We start from the raw sequence: 27,052 nt of genomic DNA, 5'->3' as shown, positions 1-27,052 counted from the left end.
ATAAAATATATTTTTAAAAAATTCAATAAATGTTACCATTTTGCCATCAAAGAACTCATCTAATGATAGATATGTTAACTAATTGAATTTAAATAAAATAAGTTGAAAAAAAGAAAAAATAAAGAACTCATTTGAAATAGGCATAATTGTAATGATTGGGCATAAACCCAAAACTAGATAGAAAGGAAATTTGCTTTAGTCCTCAGTGTATTTTGTTTTGGGTATGAATTGCACAGGATTCCGGGTAATCTGTCTTACTCAAGTTTTTGTTGGCTTATGAAGTTTCCACGAATTCATTCTTTCCCTACTTATATCTTAGAGATGCTGCGTGAAAGTGGATCACTGCTTAAGAGAAAAAAAAATGGTCAATTTCTTCTATTTTCTTCTTTAGGAAGTCTCTCTTTCTTCCATCTCTGCCTACTGAAACCCTAACCTGCAAATGTCACCTTTTCCCCCGAGCATACAGATGAGTGTGATCTTCCCCTTCCTTCAGAGGGGGACACATAGGGACCGAAATCCAGGCAATGGTTGCTGCCGCTTTGAGAAAGGAGCACCTTCTATAATTTACACAGAAGCATGGCACATGTAGCCTCAGTGGTCCCATTTCCTCGGCCCTATATTTCTTATCACACTTATGTCAGTTGTTCCCTTGTTAGCTTCATCCTAGAATTAAGCGCATTGAGGACAGGGGATGTATTGCTACCACTCTTGCAGTCCTTATGGTACTTAGCACAATACCTTATGAGTAGAAGCTGCTCCATAGGTGTTTTGTGAACTGAACTTCTTTACAGCCCTTAAAGCTCTTGGTTTTAAAACCTTGTGGTATGTTTTACTTACATTTTTTTGGTCAATAGGGACATAGAGTTCCTGCAAGAACTTGCATGAGAGAAATCAAAACTCTGAAGTTTTATATGCTCTATCTCCTCAATCGTGTCACACTAATGATTTTCAGGTGCACCACTGATTTTATATAATCTTTTTAGAGGAAAGAAAACAGTGTGCTCTTACACTTACCCATTGGTTGCAAGCTGAATATCAAATTCAGTTAACACTTAAATGTGAAAAAATGCACATTTCATCATCAATGAAATACCGCCACATTCGTTATCATGAAGGCATATCTGCTTTTACCAAAACAGATATAGGATATATATTATATATATATTATATATATATATATATTATAGCATCTAAATCAGCACTGTCTAATCAAAACATGTGAGCCACAAATGTGATTTAAAATTTTCTAGTAGCCACATTAAAAAATCAAAAGAAACAAGTGAAATTAATTTTAATAATATATTTTATTTAACCCAACACATTCAGAATATTATTGCATATGGAATCAATATATAGATTATTAATGATATACTTTATATTTTTTTTGCACACCAAGTCTTTGAAATCCAATGTGTATTTTACACTTACAGCATATTGTATTTGGGACTAGCCACGTTTCAAGTGCTCAATAACCACATATAGCTAATGGATAACACGTTGGATGATGCAGAATGAAATATTTAAAGTTATACTGAAGATTTTGGTGAGAAGGTTTGGCGGGGAGGCGCTTCTTAACTGTAGTTCCTTATTCATCATATTCCTGCTCTTAGAAAAATCAACTTGAATGGTCACATGAAAGAGGCAAAGAAATCACTCTGATATCTGTGAAAAGAGAAGAGGAGGTCCTGAACTCTCTTGATATATGTATGAAGTATTAATGGACTACTTGAATATTACGAAGTCAAGAATTTTTTTGGCAATATGTAAAATCAATGCTTTTTATCAGAAAGAGTCTAGGATTCAAGCCCCACATTGCCCCTGACCTATAGTATTTGCATACGTAAGTTCCTTCATCTATTTGGAACTGTCAAAAAAAAATTTAAGGAAACTAGGATTAGATTTTTTTTTTTTTGCATTAGATTTTTTTATCAATGTCCCTTCAACTCTTAAAGTCCTAAAAGTTCTATGGTTCTGAGGAACAAGACAGAATTTTTTTTTTAATTTTAAAGACTTTCAGTAAAATATAACATTTTGCTGAAGGATCCGATGTTTAAAGTCTAGTAAGTGAGTGGATCTAGATGGTGAAAAATAAACATAGGAATCCTTGTTTAGCTCTGTTTTGAAGGTGTGGGAGGAAATTTGAAGTGGGAAGTGAGGCTGCTGGCTTTGGTAGTACATAGTTTTTGGTTCACAAGCATTTCCACTTTCTGCCCTTAGATCACTGCTGCCTGAAGTACACGAGGGTCTGTACTACCTGGAAGCGCACGCTGGGGGACAGGTGATAGGCAGCCCAAGTCCAGGACTGCAAGACAGTTGTACTTTCAAGGTGGGTTCCAAAGATGGAGAAATGCATGTTTGCCTAGTTTGAGGGTAGGCCTGTACTCTAGACAAGCAAGTTATAAATCAGTCAGAATCTGCTTTGTAAGGGTAAGAAGAAAGAGGGATGGTAGTTGTGGTGTTTCTGAGACTATACCAAAGAAAGTTAAGTATTGAGCACTTGTATATCAGGCTCTGTGCTTTACGTACATTTAATTTGATGCTCACAACAACTTTATGGGGTAGCTATTTTTTATTTTGGTTTTACAGATGAGTGACTTAAGGCTCAGAGAGATGAAATAATGTGCTTATCTCATCATTAGTTTGCCTATGTCATCCAGGTAGTAAATGGCAGAACTAGGATTTTAAAAAATTAGTTTAATTTTTAATTTCTTTATTGACATATCATATCTTATTAGCTTCATATGTATATGATAGTGATTTGATATTTTTGTACATTGGAAAATGATCTCCATGATAAATCTAGGTTACCATCTGTCATTGTATGGAGTTATTACAATATTACTAACTACATTCCCTCTGCTGGTGGGAATGTAAATTGATGCAGCCACGGTGGAAAACAGTAAGAAGGTTCCTCAAAAAATTAAAAACTGAAATATGATCCAGCAATTTCACTTCTGGATATTTACGTGATAAAAATGAAAACACCAATCTGAAGAGATGTATGCTCCCCTATATTTATTATTTATAGTAGTCAAGATACGGAAGCAGCCCCAGTGTCTACCAATAGATGAATAGATAAAGAAGATGGGGTATATATACATAATGGAATGTTACTCAGCCATAAAAAAGAATAAATCTTGCCATTTGTGACAACATGGATGGAACTAGAGTATTGAAATAAGTCAGATAGAGAAAGACAAATACTATGTGATCTCACTTATATGTGGAATCTAAAAGAACTAGGATTTGAGCCTGCATCTGACTCTAAATCTTCACCTAAATCGAAGCCCATAGAGGAGCCACAAAGATTATCATTGTGGGTTAGTGTTTCATTCTACAGCTGCAATTCTCTTGAGTCTCAGCAGGAGGAAGGACTCAGAGATGTAAAATTTACCTCCCTCTCTGCTTCGTGGTTATTTCTACTCTTTCCAATCCTAGATTGAAAGGACATTTGCTGGTGCCATTCTTCTTCAAGTGCAGAGCTGAAAGGAAGCACAGATAGGGAGACTTTGAGTTCGTGCCTAACTTGTTTTGGAGAAGCAATACACATACTTAATTTTATGTTTGATTCGGCCTGTTGTCCATTTCAGGTTAGTCTTACGCTAATCTCTGAAAGGGTAGGTCCTAGACTTTTCATAAAAGGCTGAGGTTTGACAGTGCTCCTTTGTCATGGTTGTCATTCCATAGGTTGCCTCTGTTAAAGAGCCATTCGTAAAAGCATTACTCATGAATGAAGGCTCCTTTAGAACAAGACTTCACCTCCTAAATTCATTCCTGTTATGATCCACATTTTATATGGGCAATCCACTTACAAATTAAGAATTTGCTGTCAGTTCACATTTAACAACTTGTTTCTGACTCCAAGAGACTCTTGTTTTCTGGAATTTTGCTTCTGTGCATATGCGGCAGAAAGAAAAAAACAAAATTGTTCTTTCTTATTAAGACCCACACCACCACCTCTCCACGGTCTCTGTGAATGTAACGGAAGATGGATGGCCAAGCCCCCTCCCTAATCACCAGGTGGTTTTTGGTTTTGATGTTCCTTTCACCCCAGATAGTAGTTTTCCTACTTATTAAAGATCGGAAAAGAGAGCAAGGGGAGACAAGAGAAACACTTCCTAAAATTGCACATTAAAGAAAACAAGTCCTCGAGTGCTTCTCCTAGCTCAGAGAGCTGATGAAAAATCACCAGGGGACGCAGTTAATGAGAGGCATTCCAAGCTAAATAAAACACGGTGTGTCTCTTTGTTTTGGGACTGGGACTGGGGGAACCATGAGTATTAAAAATTAATTCCATCTCGCCAGTCCACTTCAAAGAGCCGGCTGCAGGCGCTGACAGGTTTGAACAACCCGCAGAAGGTTTATCAAGCAGCTGGTGGCTGTGGCTTCCCTCTCCTAATCTGCTGCTTTTCCTTTTCCCCATCTCGCTGCCTCTGACCTCACTGGGGCTCAGGGATCAGCATGCGGGAAGCTTGATTTGGAAGCTCATTAATTTTTCACTTTGTCGTGTCTCTAGCTTGGTGGGTGAACACGGCCCATTTTCCTCAGAAATGTACCATTTTTATGTCGTGTCAGCTCACAGGGAATCACAAGTAAAGCTCTTTCAGAGATTTAACTCTGAGCCACCCCATGAGGCGGAGGAATGAGAGGGAGTGATCAAGGAGTCACTCTATTGCCCCCACACTTCTGGTGCAAGGCTCACACACTGAGTGGTAGATCTTACATTTCAAGCTGGAAGTCCAGAGGCACGTTTCCTTATTTGGTTTGGAGCTGATTGTTCTTTTGCCTCAGTTTCTAAGGTCTATGAGAAGGAGCAGTAACCACTGCTCTACCTCACGAAGCTCCTAGGATATACTTCCAATGGGAATGGCAATGGCACGAAGGGCGCCCTAGTGAGAGAGGAAGGTGGCGGGGCGGGGGGGGGGGGGGGTAGGAAGTTAGGACGCCAAGGTAGGGAATTCATGTTTGGCAGGTGTGTGTGGAATTGGATTAATCCTTATCTTTTGGTGAGATCAGAGCCTGCTCCCAATCGGTGAGGTCACAACATTCTTACTTTGACCTCCTGACTGTACATAATTTCTGTGACCTGTTCTCTAACCCTCTCCTTTAGAAAGGAGGAAACTGGCCTTGATGACAGGCTGTACAGCCATGCCGATCAATACTTAAAACTCACACTTGCCAAGCCACTGTCAGCTTTGTTGAAATGTCATTGGCCCTCCCCTCTGCTTAGGGCTGTCGATTAACAATGGAGTTATTCTTTGTTAATATTCTTCCTGGGAAGGTGGACTCCTGGAATGCTGGAAGCAGACCATGCAAAATAATCTGCTGTCATTGGATTTACAAGTGTGAAGCAGTGTATTTTATGGGGAATGAAGGCACTCTAGGTATTTAGAGGAGGTTGGGGGTGAGGGTGGCAGGAGGGGGACACCAGGTCTTTTCCTGAGTGACATTGGCTCATGGGTCAAACTTTGGTCTGGTTAGTCCATCCTTCTGCTTTTCTATCTGTTCACACTGGCCCTGGCCATGTAATGCACTAATCTTGGGCTAACCAAGATGCCAGGTGAGATGGAATTCCTGGAGTTGTCCTTTTCTCTCATCTACTTCCAGGCACCATATCAATCATCTCACTTGATGCCACTCTATTCATTCACAAAAATTTGAATATCTTCTCTATCACAGGCTATGCATAAGGATATGATCGTGACTGAATCCAGCATCGTCCCTACATTTCTGGAGCTTATAATGAACAGAGAATGTGTTTTGGGGGAGGGGGCATAGAAAGATGATTTGGAATGCCATGAGCAGGCTTCCACCTCTTCCATCAGTGCTCTTTTCCTTCTTCTCAGAAAGTAAGGCTGCTTCCCATTCCTTTGAATCATTTGAATCCATTTGAATCATTTTTCTCCGAATAGGCACTGTCCATTTCCCCAACAAACACCTCACTTGTGTGCCTGCCCAACTCCAAATTTTTGTAGCTTGCTAATTCCTGTCAAGGTGTCGGGTGATAATAATTTCAGTTGCAGTCCTTTCAGTTTAAGTAAAGAAACTCTTTAGAAAAATTTTAGAAAAATCCATCAAGATTCCAAGATACCACGTTGCAATAATGGAATTCTCAAGTCTGGCCTACCTACCTTTCTTCCTGGTAAAATGTGTTCCTGGGTATGGCAGGTGGGCAAGTAGAAACAGACTTGCCAAAGTTTGGACAATATGGTGCAGGACAGAGAGCTATGTGACCTTGTTTAAAATTCCTTTGGAAGAACTAGAACAGTATCTGTCATCTCTGCTTCACAAATAGATTACGAGGATAAAAAGAAATAGGTGTAAGTTGATTTGAGGAAACATAACCATTTACCACCTTAGACTAATATTTGATGAGGAATGACTTTTGCTTCTTGTTTGTGGTTGTGATATTCTAATAAAGTGCTCCCTTGTGATGGCCTTCCCTGACAGTTTTCCAGGGAACAGACACCCATTGTTTACCAAGTTACACCACCAAGTGGAGTTCCAGGTAAGAAATCTCCTAAAATAGGAATAATTATGGATCCCTTTGCCAAAGCTACTGCCAACTCTTCTACTTAGGGGGCTGCTTTCTATAAATGGGTGCTTTCTTTCAAGTGCTGTTTTGAAAATAAGTGTTAGTCTCTGGTTTATCTTTAACTGGGCTTGGTTTCACCTCTGGACACTTTGTCTCTGTTACTTCACTGATAACAAAAGGAACCCAAATATGAAAAGAAAAAGAGGCAGAAGGAATCAAACCAGGTCCTGCCAGAGAATGGAGGGAATAGAAATCATCATCGCTCTTAACCTTATAATCATCTGCATGATAGCAAACCTTCATTGCACCTTACTGTGAGCCAAGCACTGTTCTAAGATTTTGACATGTGTTATCATATTAGATCCTCACAAAAACCTGATGACATAGGGATGATTATTATTCTCATTTGCAGATGAGAAAATGAGATACTAAAAGGTTAAGTAGCTTGCTTAAAGTCCGCTAGTCTGTGTATGGCTGGGATTTGAACCCACATGGGCAGAATCCAGAGTGGGCAGGTATACCCAACATTTTGTTCTGCGTTGAGCAGTGTTGCATACCACATGGGAGGCCAGCAACCCTGATATTTATCCTGGGGTGGTATTTATGAGTTAGAGGTCACACACACATGCCAAGGCCAGGGGCTAGAAGAGAAGAGAGAGAAAGCTGAGATTTACATAAAAGAGGATTGTAGGTAAGAAATAGATTCAAGAATTGCTAAGCCTGCCTTACAACCAACTAGTAAGCACAACTAGGATTATATGTAATCCGCTGTCTGATTCTTGGCAAATCCCTATGTCTACTTCAGATTTTTCCTTTGTTCAGGGTTTCCAGATGGTGTAATTACGAAAAATATAAGTCACTAAATGTTTATATATAGTTGTGTCTAAATGCATAAACTGATCTAGTTTTGAATGGCTTGCTCAAGAATGTCAAAATGAATATCTGAGTCGCTGAAAATTGTTTGTACTTTCGTGTGTGTGTGCATGTGTGTATAGACGCAGATTATGTATGCATGTATTTAAATTATATCCTGAAGAATATATGAATCTGGTATGATTTTATTAATGCAGGTTATTCAGAGATCTGTTGCTTTCCATTTGTCTGAGTGATCAAGGCATGATCATGTTTTATTAAAAAGACATGCATGTGGTCTAAAAATCACATGCAGATGTTTGGGTCCCTGCTGGTCTGGGGTTAGAAAGCTCTTGTTTAAATGGCAGAAGGCCACAGGGTGAGGGATGAGGAAGGAGCCTGCCATCAGAGGTGTGAAATGGGATGTTGGCTCACCCAGATCTGTCAGGCCCGCCTCTCCTGCTGAGTCTGAGTGTCACAGATGGTCTCCTCCACCTTCTGGGGGAATGATTGGTGCCTGGCCTGGGTGGAGTGGAGTGCTCCCTCCAGGCAGGATCCACACGGTGGCATCTTATAAATCACTTTCCAGACAATTACTCTCGTTTCATTTGGGAAGCCTGCCCAGAGTGGCAGCCAGGGAGATGGGGGAGGTGGTGGGGACAGGAGAGGTGGGTTCCATTAGCAGCTGAATTTCTATATGTGGTTAACAGTCCTCCACTGTGACATGGAATCCTCCAGCACCATGGGTAGGCTTAGCCATTTCTCAGCTTCTGTTGGGCTTCTTTGTTTAGAAATAAGACAGAAACTCACAGAATTCCCAATTTTAGAACTTGTTACCAATTTTTAAAACTGTGCCCATCAAAGCTAGAAATCATGCTCACCAAAGCCAGGAAACCAATAACTTAGCTCTATTCAAACAAAGGGAAATTATTTTGCCAGTTGTTAATAGTAGCAGAGAGCTCCAGACTCTATGCTTTCTTTGTGTCCATGACCTTTGGCTAAGATCCCTTTCTACCTACTCACCGTACAGTGGCTCTCATACTTCTTGAAGTCTCCCACGCTTCCAGTGCCAGTCATCCTATGACCCTGTATGAAAGTGATCTTGTATCAATAAAACACAAGCACAATGTGAAGGAAACAACTTGGTGATGTTCTTTTGTGACTTTGAATGTGGCCATGAAGAGATTCAAAGCCTACTGTACTCGGTGACCTCATAGAGCCCCCATAGGTATTCTTTTCTTTTCCAACTTTCAGGTTTTACTTACTGACCAAAACCTCTCTCACCTCTTAACATCATTTGTGATGCTCCAAGACTACGACAAGCTGGTCAGATTCTCTAATTATTTGGAAGGCACACATTTCCAGGCTGTAGGGTTGTCTGGTGAACTTTAACTACATCACCTAGCTATGGTGTGTTTGCTTAAAACCTTGCCTCATGTAGTTCCACAGAGCTGAGTTTAGGTATTTTCAACGGTGGAAGAAATCAGCTCATATAGCATCCGGGAGGGGCCCCCAAACTCTTTTTGAGAAAGAGTTACATCAGGTTCCTTTCTCACCTCCTGTGAGCAGAGTGGGTAGGGACAGTACCGAGAATGCACCTGGCTGAGAGGGGATTGCTGATGCCTGCACTTCCTCTTGAACTTGAATTCAAAAGAGGGGAGTATTAAGGCAATGCTTGTTACCCAGTGGAAATCCCTGTGAGTCAGATCGAGGAGCTCAGCAGTAGAAGTCAACTGTTTGTCAGTGAGCAAGGCAGACACCAGCTGTTTGCAGATCCCCAATTTGCCCAATCTTTGAACACGAGCATATGGGTTGAATGAATATGTGCAATTGCCCATCCTTTAAGCCATAACTCTGTTCTATTTCATTCTCTCCTTTCTCAGTTCCCGTCCTTTTGGGTCATCCTTGACATTTCTCTTTTGTACTCTGAGATATGGAAAAAGTTTAATATCCTGAATATCCAACCAGATTGTGTGATAGGAACCTTCTAGCTTGTCCATATTAACAAGTGTCCAGAGGAAAGTCTCTAGAAATGTGAGGCACCCCAAGGCACGTTGTCCTTAAATCTCGTGTTAAGTGGATGGTTTATACATAGCCAAGAAAGTAGAATGAGGCAGTGTGTGGAAACTGATACCTTCCTCCTGAAAGCCTCATACTTTATGGGACTGTGAGGAAGACCTGTTATTGTTTCTATGTTCTGTACATAGATGATTATGTCAGTGATTGCAATAATTGGTTATTTTGGAATTTCTAACACGTAGTGTTGATCACTGGATCATACTTGGCACTCTTTTCCTGTTGTACGGTTTGTAAAAAGGAGTTAATATTCTGAGTCATGACCAATGTGGCTGTATTAAATAGATGAACCAAAAAGAAATGGTTTATGTTATAATTTACATTTTGAGCTAAGTGTATTAACTCTTTAAAAAATCTTCTTAAAACAGGAAAAATGATACATGTGTATGGCTGGATTATCACTGGAAGATCAGAAACCTTTGATTTTGATGCTGAGTACCTTGATAGGTAAGTGTGTGTTTGTTTTGGTGTTCAACTAGTTACAAATATGCTGGATTGCTTCCTGAGACCAGCTTCCCCAATAGCAATAAATTCTGAGCAGTTGGCACAGAATTGCCGTTTTCCTCTTTGCGGTTTATGGTCCCTGGTGAGCTGGGCTTCAGCAAACTTTGTTAATGTAATTGCAACTGGTCGATTAAGTTGGTCCATTTATTTACTGACAACTAGTCACTCTGGGCTCAGCATGAATCGTGCTGTAATTGCATCTGTGGGTTTTCTTTTGCGATTCTTACCCTGTGCCCCATGTTTCTCAGGCTGAAATAAATATTTTATAAAACGATGTGTGAACCCAAAAGACCATCATAACTTCCTTGTTTGGTTGGTATGCACTTGTGCATTTAGAAACTGTGTTAGCGTGATCGGAGGAAGATATGGGAAAAGGTACTGAGAGTTTTACTGTTTTCTGGGAATGATTGGGATTGCCAACATGACTTTCTTCACCAGAGACTCTTTAAATGGAAAGTGCTGCTATTAAATCATGTGTTAGGAAAAGAGGAGAACCAGGGGGTAAGTATTAAAGTTGTGTTTGGCGGAAACTTTAGCAACTGTGATTACATGACATCTGAATTAGTTTCGGTGAGGATTGATAAAGTCGAAGAAAAACCTAGTCTTACTATAGCTGAGCAGATTCTATATACTGTGTCTCATTTTCCTCATCCTCCTAGATGGGGATCTCCTCCTCTGTTCTGTTCCTTCTCTGTGATTCTGCCCTAGTTGAAGAGGACATGATCTGGCTACTCTCAGGATCTACATTCCTGCCATTAAGTCATAGTCTACTTGTCTTGAAAGGAAATGACTCTTTCTGTGGAGTCTAGAAGGCCCAAGTACATACATAATATGCCACATTCACTGCTTGGTCCCATGTCAGCCTGGGTCTGGGATAGAGCTTTGGGAAGTGGGAACATAGGCGTAAATTCCACAGTAGTTCTGTGTAGACCCAACATAGCCAATGTAGACATGACGAAGATTTGGGGGGAAAAGGGAGATGCTCCTTCTGCAGTGTCAAATGTGGCCCATGCAACAGTGCTATGCACTCCTACCTGCAGTAGATTTAACATCTCCTCAGGGGACAGGCTTCGGCCACCTGCAGAATGCCCCATAAATTCAGAGAATGCTTATAACAATGTTTCCTGTGAGTTTTGCCAGGAGTGTTTACTGGAGCCTTACACTATTGTCTCATGTCTTTTTTCCCCATTTAAAAAAAATCAAGCCCACTGATCTTGGAAGCTCAAGGAGACAAATGGGTCACAGCCTGCTCTCTTATAAACAGGCAGACAGGAAGCTGGTGAGTGTCTTTCCTGCCTACATACATGCTATTAGCTTCTTCCATGTGGGTTTCTTTCTCTCTCTCTCTCTCTAACCTTCCCCCCACCCCACATCTATTTTTTTAATGTAGATAACCCATAACTGCTGACTGCCTTGTTTTTAGACTTACTGGAAAATACATGGTAATTGATTGAAAATGCAAACTGAAGTGAATTCTGAAACTGTTCTTAAGAACAAATAGCTAACACTAAGTGCTCATTCTAGGCCAGGCCCTGCTCTAGCACTTTTACATTTAAGTTACCCAATAGCCTTATGAGGACATATAGTTATCCCACTTTATAGAGGAGGAAACTGAGGCATAGAGGGGTCTAGTAACTTGCCAGACTCCAAGTTCATGCCCTTAACCACTCCACTATAATGACTAGCCAAAGGGAAAAAAACCCCTACGATTTGTTTTTTTATGTATTATAATGACAATTTTTAAAATGAGTGTCTACATGCTTACAGTTTAGCTAACCAACATTTTGCTGGATTTTCACTTTACTTAGGACTGAGTAGATTTAACCTTCTTGTGAGGCCATCACAAGGCCATTTTATACTCTATGGTTCAGTTTTTTAGGACTGGCATTTTGTAGAGCCAAATTCTATAATATAGTTTCTTCCTACTGTCTTCAGTTTGTTTGCTTGGAATCGTTCTTTTTTTGGGCTGACATTTTTTTCTCCAAATTTTTGTTTAAATTCTAGTTAGTTAACAGTGTAATACTGGTTTCAAGAGGAGAATTTAGTGATTCATCACTTACAATATAACACTCAGTTCTCAACATAACAAATGTCCTCCATTTTAAAAAAATTATTTATTTATTTATCAGAAAGAGAGAGAGAGAGAGAACAAGCAGGAGGGAGAGAAAAATGCAGACTCCTTGTTGAGCAGGGAGCTTAATATGGGGCTCAATCCCAGAACCCTGGGATTATGACCTGAGTCAAAGGCAGACGTTTAACTGACTGAGCCACTCAGGTGCCCCACAATTGCTCTTCTTAATCCCTATCACCCATTTAGCCCATCCCCCCACTTTCCCTCCATCAACCCTCAGTCTGTTCTATAGTTAAGAGTTTTTATGGTTTGCTTCCCTCTCTTTTTTTGCCCCTTCCCCTATATTCAACTGTTGTGTTTCTTAAATTCCACATATGAGTGAGATCATATAATTGCCTTTTTCTGACTGATTTATTTTGCTTAGCATAATACACTCTAGCTCCATCCACATTATTGTAAATAGCAAGATTTCATTTTTTTAATGGCTGAGTAACATTACATTGTGTATATATATCTGATAATTCTCACCTCAGGTTTTGATTCTTTCTTTAGCTATCCTCTTCAGGAAGACCATGGTCTTGGGACTCTGCAGTGCCGTGTGGAAGGCAACTACATAGGTCTGTTGAAGAAGTAACACAAATTTAAAGTCTTACCTGTTTCTTTTTTTGTAACAGAAAAATACGATTTTAAGAATTTGTTCTCATAACGATGATAATAGAAACTACCACATATTGAGAACCACTTAAAAAGCTATACAAACAGCTTAAATAGAAACTAATGTAATCCTCACAATAAGTGGATTGGTGAGGTTGGTAGAATTATTTTCGCTTTATAGGTGAAAAAATTGTGGCTAGTAGCCAGTGCAGCCAGACTTATGATGTTTAGTGTAGCTGCAAGCCTGGGCTCTTACCTGCTATGCACTACTACATTTATCCTTTTATTGTTGTGAGTCAGCACTGATGGTGCTAAGTCTCGGCAGTGTTTCTTTTGGGCACTATTAAAGAAATTCCAGGTTTAGGTGGTCAGTTGGTGATACCTGGTGACCTTGGGTTTATGATAGCAATGGCATGTCTCATACATGGTGATATATGCAGACTCTGGTATTAATGTCCTTTTTTTTTTTTTTTTTTTTTTGTTGTTGTTGTTGTTGTTACAGGTTCCCAGAATGTTAGTTTCTCAGTATTTAACAAAGGAAAGTAAGTAACTGGAAGCAAGTAAATTTATTTCCACCTTATATTATCTCTTTCTTTTTTTTTTTTTATCAATCTCTTTCTTGTCTTGCTTATTTTTTTGAAACTTTTATAATGTAAAATTCCAAACATATAGGAACAGAATAGCATCATGCATTATGATTCTGAATGATTTCTGCATGCTTTATCTAATGTTGAATTTTTCAGGGGTTTTCCTGAAAAGCGTACTATATTATAGCTGATATTCATCCCATTATGGGACATAATGTGACACATTGCCTATAGCTCACAGCCCCAAGTATGGAGGTTCTCTTTCTCTCAAATTTAGGAAGTAATAACACTAATTATCTATTAAAGATCTATTCTAAGCCAGCTACTTCCCAGGCCCCTTTATGTTCATCTTTCCCTAATGCTTGTGATTCTGTGAAGTAGGTATTACCATCACCATACAAAAACTTTCTAAGTCACAAAACACGTCACCACATTGGTATTGTTCTCTACCAGTGGTAAAGAAACTGTTCTGAAGATCAGGAGAGATTGGCCCCCAATCTTTATTTTAGGTAGCCAGTTTAAGAAATGCAATCTCAAATGCTTTTCTCATCTAAACCAAAACTTTGTCTTGGAAGGTCCATGGTACACAAGAATGCATGGCTGGTCAGTGCTAAACTGGACCTTTTCCTATACCAGACATACTCAGGTATGATTTCCTTGCTCCTTCCCTCATGCCTCACTCAGTGTTGGATCCTCCTTCCCTTTCTCCTGGCCATTTCTCTTGGCCTTGGGCACCTTAAGGTGGTCCCATAATGATGAGTGATCCTTGGATTTTGGGTGAGAAGTTGCTTGTGTGAATGTCAGCTTTATTTATTTTTTATTTTTTGGAGATTTTATTTATTCACAAGAGACACACAGAGAGAGGCGGAGACATAGGCAGAGGGTGAAGCAGCAGCCTGATGTGGAACTCGATCCCAGGACTCTGGGATCACTCCCTGAGCCAAAGGCAGATGATCAACCGTTGACCCACCCAGGCGTCTTGCGAATGTCAGTTTTAGTTGCTATGTTATCTATATTTAGTTGCTTGATCATAGACTTCTATACAAAGTTTGTGGATATAAACTGAATGGAAGAAAGGAAGTCATCCTTGTTCTATGTACTGAGAAATAACAGAAAAGAAGTGGCTCCAAAAAATACAAAAGTGCATCTTTCCAGTTACTTTAACACCACCTCTGAGCATCACCCAACAATTTATGACTGGCTGATACTGATGCTAAATTATGGTGTTGTTATCTGATGAGCAAACCTCTGTGTTAAGAGATGAATGCTGAAAATTGGCAACTTGCATGAAATTGGGAACCCAATTCAGTAGTAGAAAGTTGACCACTCAAGAAGAGTGCTTAGATTTGAGTCTTGAAGATGATCATAAAGCCATTGAAGACGAGTCTGTGAGGAAGGTGCAAATCCAGGGACAGCAGGATCAAGCCTTTGCCAAAAGTGCAAGAAGTTTTACAGATCATGGGGCAAATGCTGTTCCCTCTCTAGATAGTCTAATTGTGTAAAAAGCTGAATTTTGACCATTGTCTTTATTTTCTTTAAACTAGTCTCTTTGGGAGTGACTTTGAAGAAGCCACCTGAGGGGGTGATGGCAAGGGCCACGAGAAGTATGGCTGGCCCTTGCTGACTGTTTTACATGCAATCTCAATATTTATTTAATTCAACCATGAGATAGCTATAGTACTAGTCTCATTTTACAGATCCTGCAGAAATAGACCCAGAGAGGCAAAGAAACCAAAATTCCTAGTGCTAGAAATGCAGATGCAATTCAAAATCTTATGCACATTACCAAGATACAATGGGAAGTACACTTGCCTGACCACCCAAAGCTTCCTGGTGAATGTGCCTAACACTATTGAACCCTGAATGCCAGACAGGCTGACAGGTATCTCCAATCACATAGCTATTTTTGGCACCAACATCGTCGGGTGAGGACTCTTGCACCAGAACTTTCTCATAGCAGAGGAATCTACAGGAGAGGAGATGTGGACAGTGACAAAGTGCTCTGGGCAAGCTTCTAAGGGCTGGCATTCAATTACACCTTGAGTTTGGTTAGGTCATTGAGCCTTTCTGAGCTGTAATTAAATATCTATGAACTGGAAAAAAATGGTGTCTGTCCTAACTCCAAAAGCTGTCAAAAGAAGTAGATGAGCAAGAGTCTTGGGATTAATCTACAGTTTTCTTCCCTTCTCCTGTTTCTAATCCATTTAGTTACCAGTTTCTGCCAGCTTTACCTCATATCCATTTCTTGATATGGTTTTATATTATTTACTGCAATTAGACCTCCCATGGATTTCTTAAATATGATGTATTCACTCTGTCTCTACAACCATTGCCTCGAATCAGGACCCCATCCTCACTTGCCCGGCCTGCCACAATGGTTCCCAGGGTCCCTGATGTACCATCTGTCCCCTGATGGTGCATGCTTTACATCGCCACCACCATGCCCTATACCAAACATACATCTGATGCCTCTCCCTTGCTGGGTGCCCTCTATAGGAAAGGGTACCAGATACCACACTCTGGTGTCCTCCTCATCTGCTTCTCTTGCTCTTTCTTTCCTTCTTATATTCCAGCAACACTGACATGAACTTTAAATGCAACTTCTCTCCATACTCAGGCTATTGCTTGCCTTTAAACACCCTTTCCCTTCTTCTCTTTCCTCCACTTGGCCAGTTCTAATTTATGCTTCAAGATTCAGCTCAGGAGTCATTTCTAGACATTTCTTTCATTCACCAGACCCTCATTCTACTCCTAAACCTCCCCTGTGCACTTTCATGTACTGTCTCTAATTTCACTACTCCAGAATGCCCAGATAATTATACCGTGTCATGGGCAAAAGCATTGTGTAAGAAATGTCCTGATAAAATCCATAACCATTCATGATTAGCTTCTTTGTATCTTTAGTTTATTGGAGAACACAACTCCTCTTTCCTCTTGAGGGAATGGAGCTCAGAATGGTCAAAGTTGGATCATAGGAGAGGAAAAGATTAGAAAATCTTACATTCTGGTAGATAGATGGCATATGACAGTGAGGTTTTGAAAGCAACCAGGAGGCAGCATGGAAGAACAGGTTTGAGGTGGTGAGTGCACATGGGGGAGGAGCATGTGGGTTGGGGAGGAGGCAAGACAAAGACAGTGGTGGAATTCATTCTTTTGCTTAGTGCAAACTGCAGACTCATGGGTGAACGGAGGTCTTGCCTGGTACATCCAAAGTTGATTCCTCCATAACATATAACCTACTATTCTGTGACTTATAAATTGAGTACTTGATATCTGGTGACAGATTTCCTAAGAAAGCATCCTGGTATGTAGGGATTTCTGCTGATAGCATGAGTGATTCAGTCACTTTGAAATATTGATCCTGTATTATATGTATTAGTGCATATTGTTATAGATGAGACTTTATATTATGCGTTTTAAATAGCTACTAGAAAAAATTCTAACCATTGCTTGTCTTAGAAAGTTCAAGTAAGGAATACATTATTGATAGCTTTCTATTATTATACTATTCTCTGTGTCACATTCTGGCCTATATTCAGAAGCTTACTCTTTTTTTTTTTCTTTTGCAGAAATACTATCAGTGTTTCCAGAAACTGGAAGCCTTGGGGGAAAAACAGATATCATAATTACAGGAGACTTCTTCGACAATCCTGCCCTGGTTACCATAGCAGGTAACTAAGTTGAAATGGCTGAAAATAGTTCATAGTTTTAACTGCTGTAGGAGATTATGTATTTCTAATGATATGGAGAGAGTGGGGGAAGCAATTTTTGCCTCTTCGGACTCATCATGCCACCCTGTTCTATGGTATTTTACCTGTTTGGTTGAGACTAGGTGGGATTGCAGTCCTGCAGGAACAGAGTATTCTGTGGACACACTCATAATTCATGGGCAATTCCCTCAGGTGTCCTCATTCTGGGAATGAAGAGAAGGGAATAGTATAGCTGCATCTTCACAAACGTCCACTCCTGCTGCAAGGCAACCTCTCTCCCCAGTCTCCTTGCTTAGTTCTCTCTATAAGTTGAAGTGGGCTAAGCAGAGTCTTCTGGAATGCCTACTTGGCTAATCCTTTTGTGGGATTCTTCTAGAACCTTCAGTTCTGCCTGGTGGGAGTTTCCTTCAGTTGGCAACACCAACGGTGCAGGAAAATATCCTCACCATCTCATGTCACGCTTAATCTCCTACACTCAGCTGAGTGGTTTGGTGCATTCTCAGTGAATGGCACTCTTAGCCTATTTTCTTTCTGATTACTGTAAGCTGCCCTGTGTCTAGTTGCCCTGAACTCTCCCTTTCCTGGCCCCCTTCATTTGGGAGAACAACATCCAGTTCATTGCCTGATAATAGGAGCTGTCTACTTCAATGTGGTCATGTTGTCCTGCCATCTATATACCTCTATATACATCTATATACCTCTCTCTTTCTCTTTTTATCCATTTCTCTAATTTCAAAAATTCTCCTTAGGTGTTCCATGTGATATCAGACACATGTCTCCCAGGAAGATTGAGTGTACCACTAGGGCTCCAGGAAAACGGGCAAGACTCACTGCTCCTCAGGCAGGTAAGGAAGCCACCATAGCTGTTCAGTGACCTACAGTCATGACCATGAGAGACTGGGAAATAGAAATGAGTGTTTGCCATCTCAGCTGTTTGAATGGTTAGCTTGGTGAGCCCTGGGCCCGTGATACCACTGTCAGGGCTTTCCTTTCAGAGGAATAAGTCAATCTGAGCTTTGTTCCAATATTGAGTGGCACTGTACTTCCACCCCCAACCAGATGAATGGCCAGGGGAGACCCGATCTAGAAAGCAGAATGGCAGTCAAGACATTGTGGTAGCTACTGGTGGGAAGACCCTAACTTGCCTCCCTTCATGCCCTGGGTCAGTTGTGAGCCCTTTGTCTAAGACATCGGGGCGTTAGAGTGCCCTCCTGTGCTCATCATGACAGCAGTAGGCAAGGCTAGGGAGCAGGGCACAGTGGAATGCATGTAAATGCCTTTTCTCCTTCCCCTGGGGGAAGCTGTCTGTTTTTTTGAAAAGTAGGGATGTGTTGCACCATTGACTCAAGTTTATGCCTGGTGTGGGCAGAAATAGAGGAGGCAAGGTGGCAGGTTCTGCTTGTTCTTTTCTGTTTAAAGCTTGCACGTCATGGCTGCAGATCAAAAAGCACACCACCAACGCACCTTTCTGGTAAGTGTTAGAATTGGAAGCTCAAGCATAGTTAGGGACTAAGGGCTGTTGGCATGTCACGTAGCCTGGAACCACAGGCTGCACATCTTGTGTTCCTCACCTGCCCCATGAGGGGCTGACTTCATGGTTAAACTATAGACAGGGAGATCAACTCCAGGAGCTCAGCACTTACAGGCAAAGTAACCCAGCGTGGGGCAGAAGAAGCCTTTCTAAAGAAAGACCATTCAGGTGTGAAAATGCATGCAAAGCTTTGGTTTGAACATTCCCCAGGTCCCAGATCTGCAATTTTTACTCAGGGAAAGCTCCCATCCAAGAAAAGGAAACTCCTGAAGCAAATGATAGGGAGAATGTGTGTTTCCTGTCAGGAAATAGAGAGCTATCCCCTATTTGAGTAGTTCCTGCTTCAGCTACTTGGGTAATGGTAGGATAATTTCCTGAATGCAGCTGTTCTTGGGAGTTAAAGTCCTTTATGAAGACCTCTTGAAGTTTCTTCTGTGAAACTAGGGCAAATTATTATGTAAAGCAGGAGTGCTCTGTGGTCCACAGGGGATGTTTGGCAGCAACTGGTAGTTACAGCTGGGGTGATGGTGGCGGTGGTGGCACAGCTGGCCTCTCTTGAGTGGAGGCTTGAGGTGCCCAAAACATCTTTCCTTGCACAGCACAGGCATGAAGGCAGCTCTCCATTAATCTAAGTTCTACATTAAAATATTCTCTTATTGAAAGGGGAGCCCTCTTGTACTGTTGGTGGGAATGTGAACTGGTACAGCCACTCTGGAAAACTGTGTGGAGGTTCCTCCAAGGGTTAAAAATAGAACTGCCCTATGACCCAGCAATTGCATTGCTGGGGATTTACCCCAAATATATAGATGCAGTGAAATGGCAGGACACCTGCACCCCAATGTTTATAGCAGCAATGTCCACAATAGCCAAACTGTGGAAGGAGCCTCGGTGTCCATCAAAAGATGAATGGATAGAGAAGATGTGGTCTATGTATACAATGGAATATTACTCAGCCATTAGAAATGACAAATACCCACATTTGCTTTGATGTGGATGGAACTGGAGGGTATTATGCTGAGTGAAATAAGTCAATTGGAGAAGGGCAAACATTATATGGTCTTATTCATTTGGGGGATATAAAAATTAGTGAAAGGGAATAAAGGGGAAAGGAGAGAAAATGAGTGGGAAATATCAGAGAAGGAGACAGAGCATGAGAGACACCTAACTCTGGGAAACGAACAAGGGGTAGAGGAAGGGGAGGTGAGTGGGGGCTTGGGGTAACTGGGTGACGGGCACTGAGGGGGGCACTTGACGGGGTGAGCACTGGGTGATATGCTATATGTTGGCAAATTGAACTCCATTAAAAAAATTTAAAAGGGAAAAATATGCTCTTATTTTTCTGCTTGTTCCATATCTATTTCCTTTTTTTGGATTTAACAAGGAAAAACAGTAGGAGTTTAAAATAATAGTTACCCCAGCTCTCCTTTATTGAGTACTTACTATATTTTAGGCTCTTTGTGTATATATTTTAAGCTCCCTTAGTCTTTTTTTTTTCTGAAATTGTCAAATTGACTCATTTCTTCCCCCAGCCTTATTGAGATACGATTGACTTATAACTCCATCTACCTTAGTCTTTAGTGAATGATCTTGATATTGTTGACCCCATTTTGATGTGCAAGAAAATGAAGGCATTAAGAAGTTTGCTCAAAGCTGCACATCTAGTAAGTGGCAGAGCTAGAATCTGAGTCCACAAACAGATGACTCCATTGCTTCACTTTCATTCTGAGTTAGCATGCAATATTGATTATATTTGTACCATTGGTGTCAGGGTTTGCTTAATATAAAACACAAATTAATAAGTACAATATCCTTGAAAATATCATGTAATGGTAGCATGCTACATAATTTGTCCCACAAATAGGGGCCATGACATGTGAAAAAATTTAAAGATTGCCAATATACTGGGGGAAAAAGTGTTGTAGGGAATAGGATTCCCAGGCTGAACTAGACCTTAAATGATACTGAGGGGGCACTTGGGTGGCTCAGTGGGTTAAGCTTCTGCCTTCGGCTCAGGTCATGGTCTCAGGGTCCTGGGATCTAGCATCAGGCTTCCTGCTCAGTAGGGAGTCTGCTTCTCCCTCTCCCTCACCCCCCAACCCTGTGCTTGTGTGTATGCTCTTTCTCTCTCTCAAATAAATAAATAAAATCTTAAAATACTTAAGTTCATTCTTGAACAGAAGTCAGAGCCCATGATGACGTTGTCCTCCTTTACACAGTCATAGCATTTGTTTGCTCTGTCAGTTCTCCCCATGATTGGTTTCTCTTTCCTTGACACTCCCATTAAAAAGGGCTCCCTACCCTTCTGTAGTCCTCTGAAAATATTTCCCCTTATTGCTCCTTTATCAAGCATCTTTTTTTCTAAGAGACTCCGTCCTACAATACACAATATTTACTGCTTTCCAGAACATTTGTATTATCTGTAGAATTTCTCATGGGACTACTCCCTCTAGGTCTCAGCTGACTCACCTTTGTAGATAGTACCTGGATCACCTTCACTCTGTTGTCCAAGGTAAAGTAGTTCCCCAATTTGGGGATGGAAGTCTTCTGATGCTTATGAGGCATGCATGTCTTACAGGAAATCGAGGGCTTCTGTTTGAAGTTGGAGAAGCTGTCGAGGGCTTGGATCTCACCGTAGCCACCCCTGGGTACCGGTGGCAGATTGTCCCTAATGCCAGTTCACCGTTTGGATTTTGGTTCAAAGAAGGGCAACCCTTCAGGTATGCTGTAGGAAAAGTGGGAGTTCATATTAAAAGTGTCTTTACTAGCTTACATGAGACTAGGAGAAAATAAGCAATGAAATTTCCAGGGGAAGAATTCTAACAGCCACCAATTCAACCACAGCTCATGATAGTGTAACACAAGCCTTTTATAGTGCACATGAAATTTTGATCAATAGATATAATTGATATTTTCTACAAGCCTGCTTACAGTCTGCTTTGGGAGATGACTATTAATTGGAACATTAAGCTGGATAAGCCCAGAAACTTGGTAGAGAGCAGGGTAAAACTTGATGTCGGTACGTGGCTAAGACATGAAATCAACATGTTGATGCCAAAGAAAAAAGCAAGAATATGCTCTTTGGTCATTTGGAACAACCACCCGGTGCTGAAGGTCAACCAAATGGCTGGTGCATAGCAGAGGAAGCTATTATGGGCCCTAAGAGACATTGTTTTCTAAAGCAGTGACGGCAAATGTGAGTATGGTTTTCCTATTAGTGTTGTTCTGAGTATTTTTAATCCCTTCAAGGACATGGTCAAAATGTGTAACTTTTTAAAGTGGTCATAAAAATATAAAAAGTTGAGAATTGCTTAGACACACTGTTTCCTTAGTGTGCCCTCAATGTATATACAGAGGGATGGATTCTTTACTGTGTGATGAATCTCTTCTTCTTTCAAATCACTTCTCAAAGAGGTTGGTCATGACCTCTGAATGTGAATTCCAGCCATTCTGGGACTTCCTCCAAGGATTTGGCCATTTAAATTTCAACTCAATTGTGGAATGAAAGACTTTGTTCCTTATTCAGGGTATTACAGACATCAAAGAAGGCAAGTAGGGAAGAAAATCTTTGAACAGAAAAGAGGAGTTTCTATTGTCCCAGAAGCCTAACTAACTAGGTATTTAACCACCAATGTATAGTTTTAAAGTGGCAATCGTGTGGTCCCTTGTGACACCTAATGATACATCTTTATCATAGTTTTTGAGAACTAACAATAATGTTCAAAGGAAAACCTTTCAGCTATGTTCAGTATGTGGGGGAATGTTAAGGAAAGAGTCAGATCACCTCAAAATACAAAAGGGCATTTTGACTGTATGGTATCACCTGCAGGAAATTTTAACTGCCATTTGGGAGTGCCACAAGCCAGAGTAACTCTTCCCATTCTCTCTGTCCTTCATTTCTTTAAAATTATTAAAGCATTGAACTATTTATCAATTAATTGATAAGTTATTATATTAATGAACCCTTAAAATAGTTATTTTCAAAATTATTTTCAGAACATATTCTTGGTATTTATTGAGATAGTTCAGTAATTTTCTTAACCATATCTCTAATACTAAGGTCTCTACAATTTATCTTAAACATTAAAAAATATGGTCATGTTTTTAAAATGTTTCATAAAATTACCTGCTATCTTCTTTGAAGCTGTATGATGTCTTTTAATTCAAAATCATTAACTCATTCGGCCGACTTTTCTCTGTGGGCCATAATATTTTTAATTGGAAAAATAGTCTCTGTAGGTAGTGAGGTATCTGGTAAGCTCACAGCAAATCACCCCCCTCGTTTGTTGAGATAACGTTTAATGGATAAACCTTCAGATAATGAAAAACTGCTTACATTACACACAACATTGTGTTCGGTATTGAGAGGTTTAGAAGGTAGAGAGCAAGGTTATGATCTTGAAGAATGACCAGCCTTGTCATGTTCATGTACAGCCACAGAGCAAGGTCAGGCAGCATGTACTAACATTCCTCAGCGTATCCGGTGTGTCTGCTCGTCTTCTGATTCAGTTCAACTGATGCTCATTGACTTATTTCCATACTCCAGGCCTTCGAAGACAAGTTAGTTCATGAGGAGCAATACTGAGGAAGTATTTATAGGTCTAGTTTGCAGATGAGGAATCATAGTCCCCAATAGGTAAAGTGTCTTTCTAATATTATGCAATTGTCAAACAGCAGGACTAATCTCTGAATTTTTGGGATTTCAAGTCTCATGATTTCTCTGTAAATCCACCTACACCCTATTATGGCACGCATCCTTCTTCACCCATAGGAATACGATACTTTAAAGAGACACACGAGTCTGAAACCTCACATGAACACCTGCTTCTGTGAAATTAATGGCTAATATGAGGAAGACAAAATAAAAGCCTCTCTTAATATCACTTGGGGCCATGTCAAGTCTATTACTCCCTTCAAAAATAACTTCAAAGTGTTGTCTACCCATCAAATAAGATTATTTGGTGGGAAACACTCTTGTTGATTTATGATTATCCACGTATACTTAGAGCTGTGCACACACACACTTGTAATGTGGCTAATCACTGGCTTTTGCCAGAGAGATTATCTAACACACATCATGAAGTATGATGCATTGGAGTAGGAGACAAGGAACAAGGTTTCTAGAAGTCAGAGCAAATTCTGATTGGTGATCTCTCTTTATTTCTAATAATCAGAATAATATTTATTATTAATTGAGTGCCTATCATGGGCCAGGCCCTGCACTGTTAGTAAATGTTCTCAGCTAAGCCTCCAGGCAGCCCTGTGCTGTGGCTACAACTTTCCCAAAGACACATGACTGCAGAGGGAGTCCTGGCCATAGTGAAGGGTTGGGTTGAGATATTGACTGCAAGTGCCACAGGAAGAGCTGTTTAGAGAGTACCCTGACTGCTCAGGTGGCACAAGAGTTAAGCGTTTCTTCCTTATTTTGCCATAAAGAAAAACAAAGTATGAGGGAATACAATTGTTGGGTCAGTGTTTTGGGCGTGGGTTTCTCTCACTTCTCTCTGTTTCTGTGGCTTTCCAGAGCACGGCTCAGTGGATTCTTTGTGGCCCCAGAGACAAATAATTACACTTTCTGGATCCAGGCTGACAACCAAGCTTCCCTATACTTCAGCCAGTCAGAGGACCCAAGGATGAAGGTATTCACCTCCTTCTTATGTTTTTTTTTCTTCTTCCCTGAAAAGAAAGAAAAAAAAAGGAATAAACTCTAAAGCTCTCATATTCTACTAATAGTTGTAACATGCCACTAAGCAACCAGGGGTTTTAACATTTCATTTTTCGTGTGTGTATGTGTGTGGGGTATTTTTTTTTTTATTAATTTGTTTTGAAAATTGAGATCTAATCGACATGATTTTAATTTTTATTGAAAAAGAATTTGGTTGAATGTGTTGGCATGTTTTTGAGCACTTATTATACGCCGGGCATTAAGCTACCTATTTTATGTACTTTGTGTCTCATCTTCACAGCATCTCTGTGAGCTAAGTATATTTATCTTCATTTTCCAGATAAGCAAATTGAGACTGAGAAGGATTGTATGGCCAATCCAGGGCCACTTGGGCCAATCCAGGGCCATGTTCAAATTCTTATCTGTCTGCCTCTAAAACTTGTGCGTTTTCCACTGATTTTTGGGTAGATATGTAACCAGTGTTAGTTAGGAATTTCCAAGTCAGCTTTGAAGGATAAGAAAAGGTGCTTTTAACAAAAAGCCAAAATTCACTAGCGCCATTGACAGAGAACCACATTTCCTTCCTCAAATTATTAACATGCTTCTATGAAATTGCTTCGCAAGTTGGCTAGAGGAACATCATAGATTTTGATGTGGTCGAGTCATTTTAGATTTCTCTAAAATGTCTTTAGACTGGCTTAGTACTATTTTATCCATAGTATCATGTAAAGCCAGGCTTTTAGGTTGGATGTTTCTGCTCTAAACATGATCCATCCGGCCTCATCTGAATACTATTTATTTTTATTTTTTAAAGATATTATTTATTTATTCGTGAGAGAGAGAGAGAGAGAGAGAGAGAGAGAGAGAGACGCAGAGACACAGGCAGAGGGAGAAGCAGGCTCCATGCAGGGAGCCCAATGTGGGACTTGATCCTGGGTCTCTAGGATCACACCCCAGGCCAAAGGCAGCGCTAAACCGATGAGCCACCTGGGCTGCCCTGAATACAATTTAATAGACTGAGATAGAGTGAGGAGGGAAGAAACATACAAAATCACAGGCTAACTGTTGGAAAAGCAGACCAGTCCAAAGACCCTGTTAGTAGCTGTCCAAACATTTGCTGTTTGAGAAAGAAATGCCCATAAGCTTCACAATGTTGATTATGATATGCTTCTTGGGCCACAGGTGAAAGTGGCTTCCATCAGGGTGGGTACTGCTGACTGGTTTGACGCCTGGGAGCAGGACAGGAATGAGGGGGTCTGGCAACGGAAGACTCCCAAGTTGGAGCTGGTTGGTGGTACCAGGTACTACCTGGAAGCAGAGCATTATGGGAGAACCCCCAGCAGGGGGATGAGAATTGGTGTCCAGATCCACAACACCTGGCTGAATCCTGATGTGGTAGGCACTTACCTCCGGGAGAAGCATCAAATCCGAGTCCGTGCCCAGAGACTTCCGGAAATCCAGGTTTGTGTCTCTTCTCTGTGGGGTTAGATTCAGAGGCTCAACTCTGGAAGGAACATAGTGGAAGGATCACTAGCCAGGAGCCAGGAGATTTGAGTCATAATGATAATTCTGCAGCTAAAGAGATAGGATATCTATCCAAAAGGTTGTGAGGATGTCTCAAAAAAAAAAACGCAGTGTCTTATTAAAATAATTTTAATCATGGTCTTAGTTTTAGGAATTTAAGTTCCAGGTAAATCTTCTTCTGGAAACTTATTCCCCAGAGTAGAGATAAAGTCCTCTAAACTAACACACCCATGTATGCATGCACATTAGTGTACACACAAGTGATTGCATTGCTTTTACTGATTCAGGTCCTATTTCCCTGTACATGACGTTTTCTACATCTACTTTTTAAAGGTCAAGGCCTTTAGGTCTCTCCGCTGTGCCCCATATTTTCATTGAACTATATATCAGTGTACTTTCAGTTCTTCACTTCTTGGTATACAAAGATGAGTTGATATGGACTCTGTTTTCTTTTAAAAAAATCAAATTATTTGTTTGTTTGTTTATTTATTTATTCATGAGAGACACACAGAGAGAGGCAGAGAGATAGGCAGAGGGAGAAGCAGGCTCCCCACAGGGAACCCGATGCAGGACTCAATCCTGGGACCCCAGGATCACGCCCTGAGCTGAAGGCAGATGCCCAACCACTGAGCCACCCAGGCCTCCCATGGACTCCGCTATTAAAGCTTACAGTCTAATAATAAAATATGTACACAAAGAACCATAGAACAAAGTAGAAAGGACCGAGTAATATAAGATGACCAATCTTACTTCATAACTGAAGTACAGTGTGCCTGTCGGGGAATGTGCTAGGAGCAAAGCAGAGACTGAATAAGCTCTGAGAGAGTGTGGCGTGCTGCGTGGCTGCTCCTGCCCACCAGGCCACCCACCCTGTGAGAGAGCACTTGGTGATAAGGGCTGAACCGAGGCCATTCAGTGGCAACATTGGATCTCACACCCTAAAGGAAACAGGAGACACAGATGAATACAGAGATAGACATATAAATGTTTTCATTTGGTGCTGACCCTTGGGTTTCCAGATATTTGTAGATGATAGTGAGTGTAGACCAAACTGAAATTATAAATAAAAGGAAATAGCCAGTGGAGGAGATAGGGCCCGAGTTTCTCCAGCTTAATTGGTACACGTCATTTATTCCTGTCACTCTTGACATCTCAGATGCTGACTGTGTCTGGTAGAGGGAGCTTCTTCCTTACTTGGGACAATGTCACTAGCCAGCCAATCCCTGAAAATGCCACAGCCCATCAGGTAGGAAACTTCTTCAAATAATGACAAGTAGGGGAGCTGGGAGGTCTTTATGCCCATGGTATAAACTCTTGAGGGGTTTTTTGGTTTGTTTGTTTTTGTT

The 27,052-nt window shown here is 40.7% G+C and overlaps 1 protein-coding gene across 4 annotated transcripts in view; it reads left to right on the top strand.

Annotated features, from left to right (window-relative positions):
• The window catches only part of PKHD1 (PKHD1 ciliary IPT domain containing fibrocystin/polyductin), a 477,678-nt gene that overhangs the window by 14,237 nt on the left and 436,389 nt on the right, over nt 1-27,052 (top strand). For all 4 annotated transcript variants that reach the window (XM_072733695.1, XM_072733698.1, XM_072733700.1 and 1 more), the window contains 13 exons: nt 2,218-2,326; nt 6,451-6,508; nt 9,832-9,910; nt 11,172-11,246; nt 12,591-12,655; nt 13,195-13,234; nt 13,855-13,925; nt 16,849-16,950; nt 17,739-17,834; nt 21,096-21,237; nt 24,042-24,156; nt 25,365-25,643; nt 26,863-26,952. In XM_072733695.1, the coding sequence (XP_072589796.1) occupies nt 2,218-2,326; nt 6,451-6,508; nt 9,832-9,910; nt 11,172-11,246; nt 12,591-12,655; nt 13,195-13,234; nt 13,855-13,925; nt 16,849-16,950; nt 17,739-17,834; nt 21,096-21,237; nt 24,042-24,156; nt 25,365-25,643; nt 26,863-26,952 (1,321 nt within the window). The remainder of the gene's footprint in view (nt 1-2,217; nt 2,327-6,450; nt 6,509-9,831; nt 9,911-11,171; nt 11,247-12,590; nt 12,656-13,194; nt 13,235-13,854; nt 13,926-16,848; nt 16,951-17,738; nt 17,835-21,095; nt 21,238-24,041; nt 24,157-25,364; nt 25,644-26,862; nt 26,953-27,052) is intronic.

Source organism: Vulpes vulpes, chromosome 1 (genome assembly GCF_048418805.1).
Source record: "Vulpes vulpes isolate BD-2025 chromosome 1, VulVul3, whole genome shotgun sequence".
Classification (NCBI taxonomy): Eukaryota; Metazoa; Chordata; class Mammalia; order Carnivora; family Canidae; genus Vulpes; species Vulpes vulpes.
This window is presented reverse-complemented; position numbering and strand designations above follow the sequence as displayed.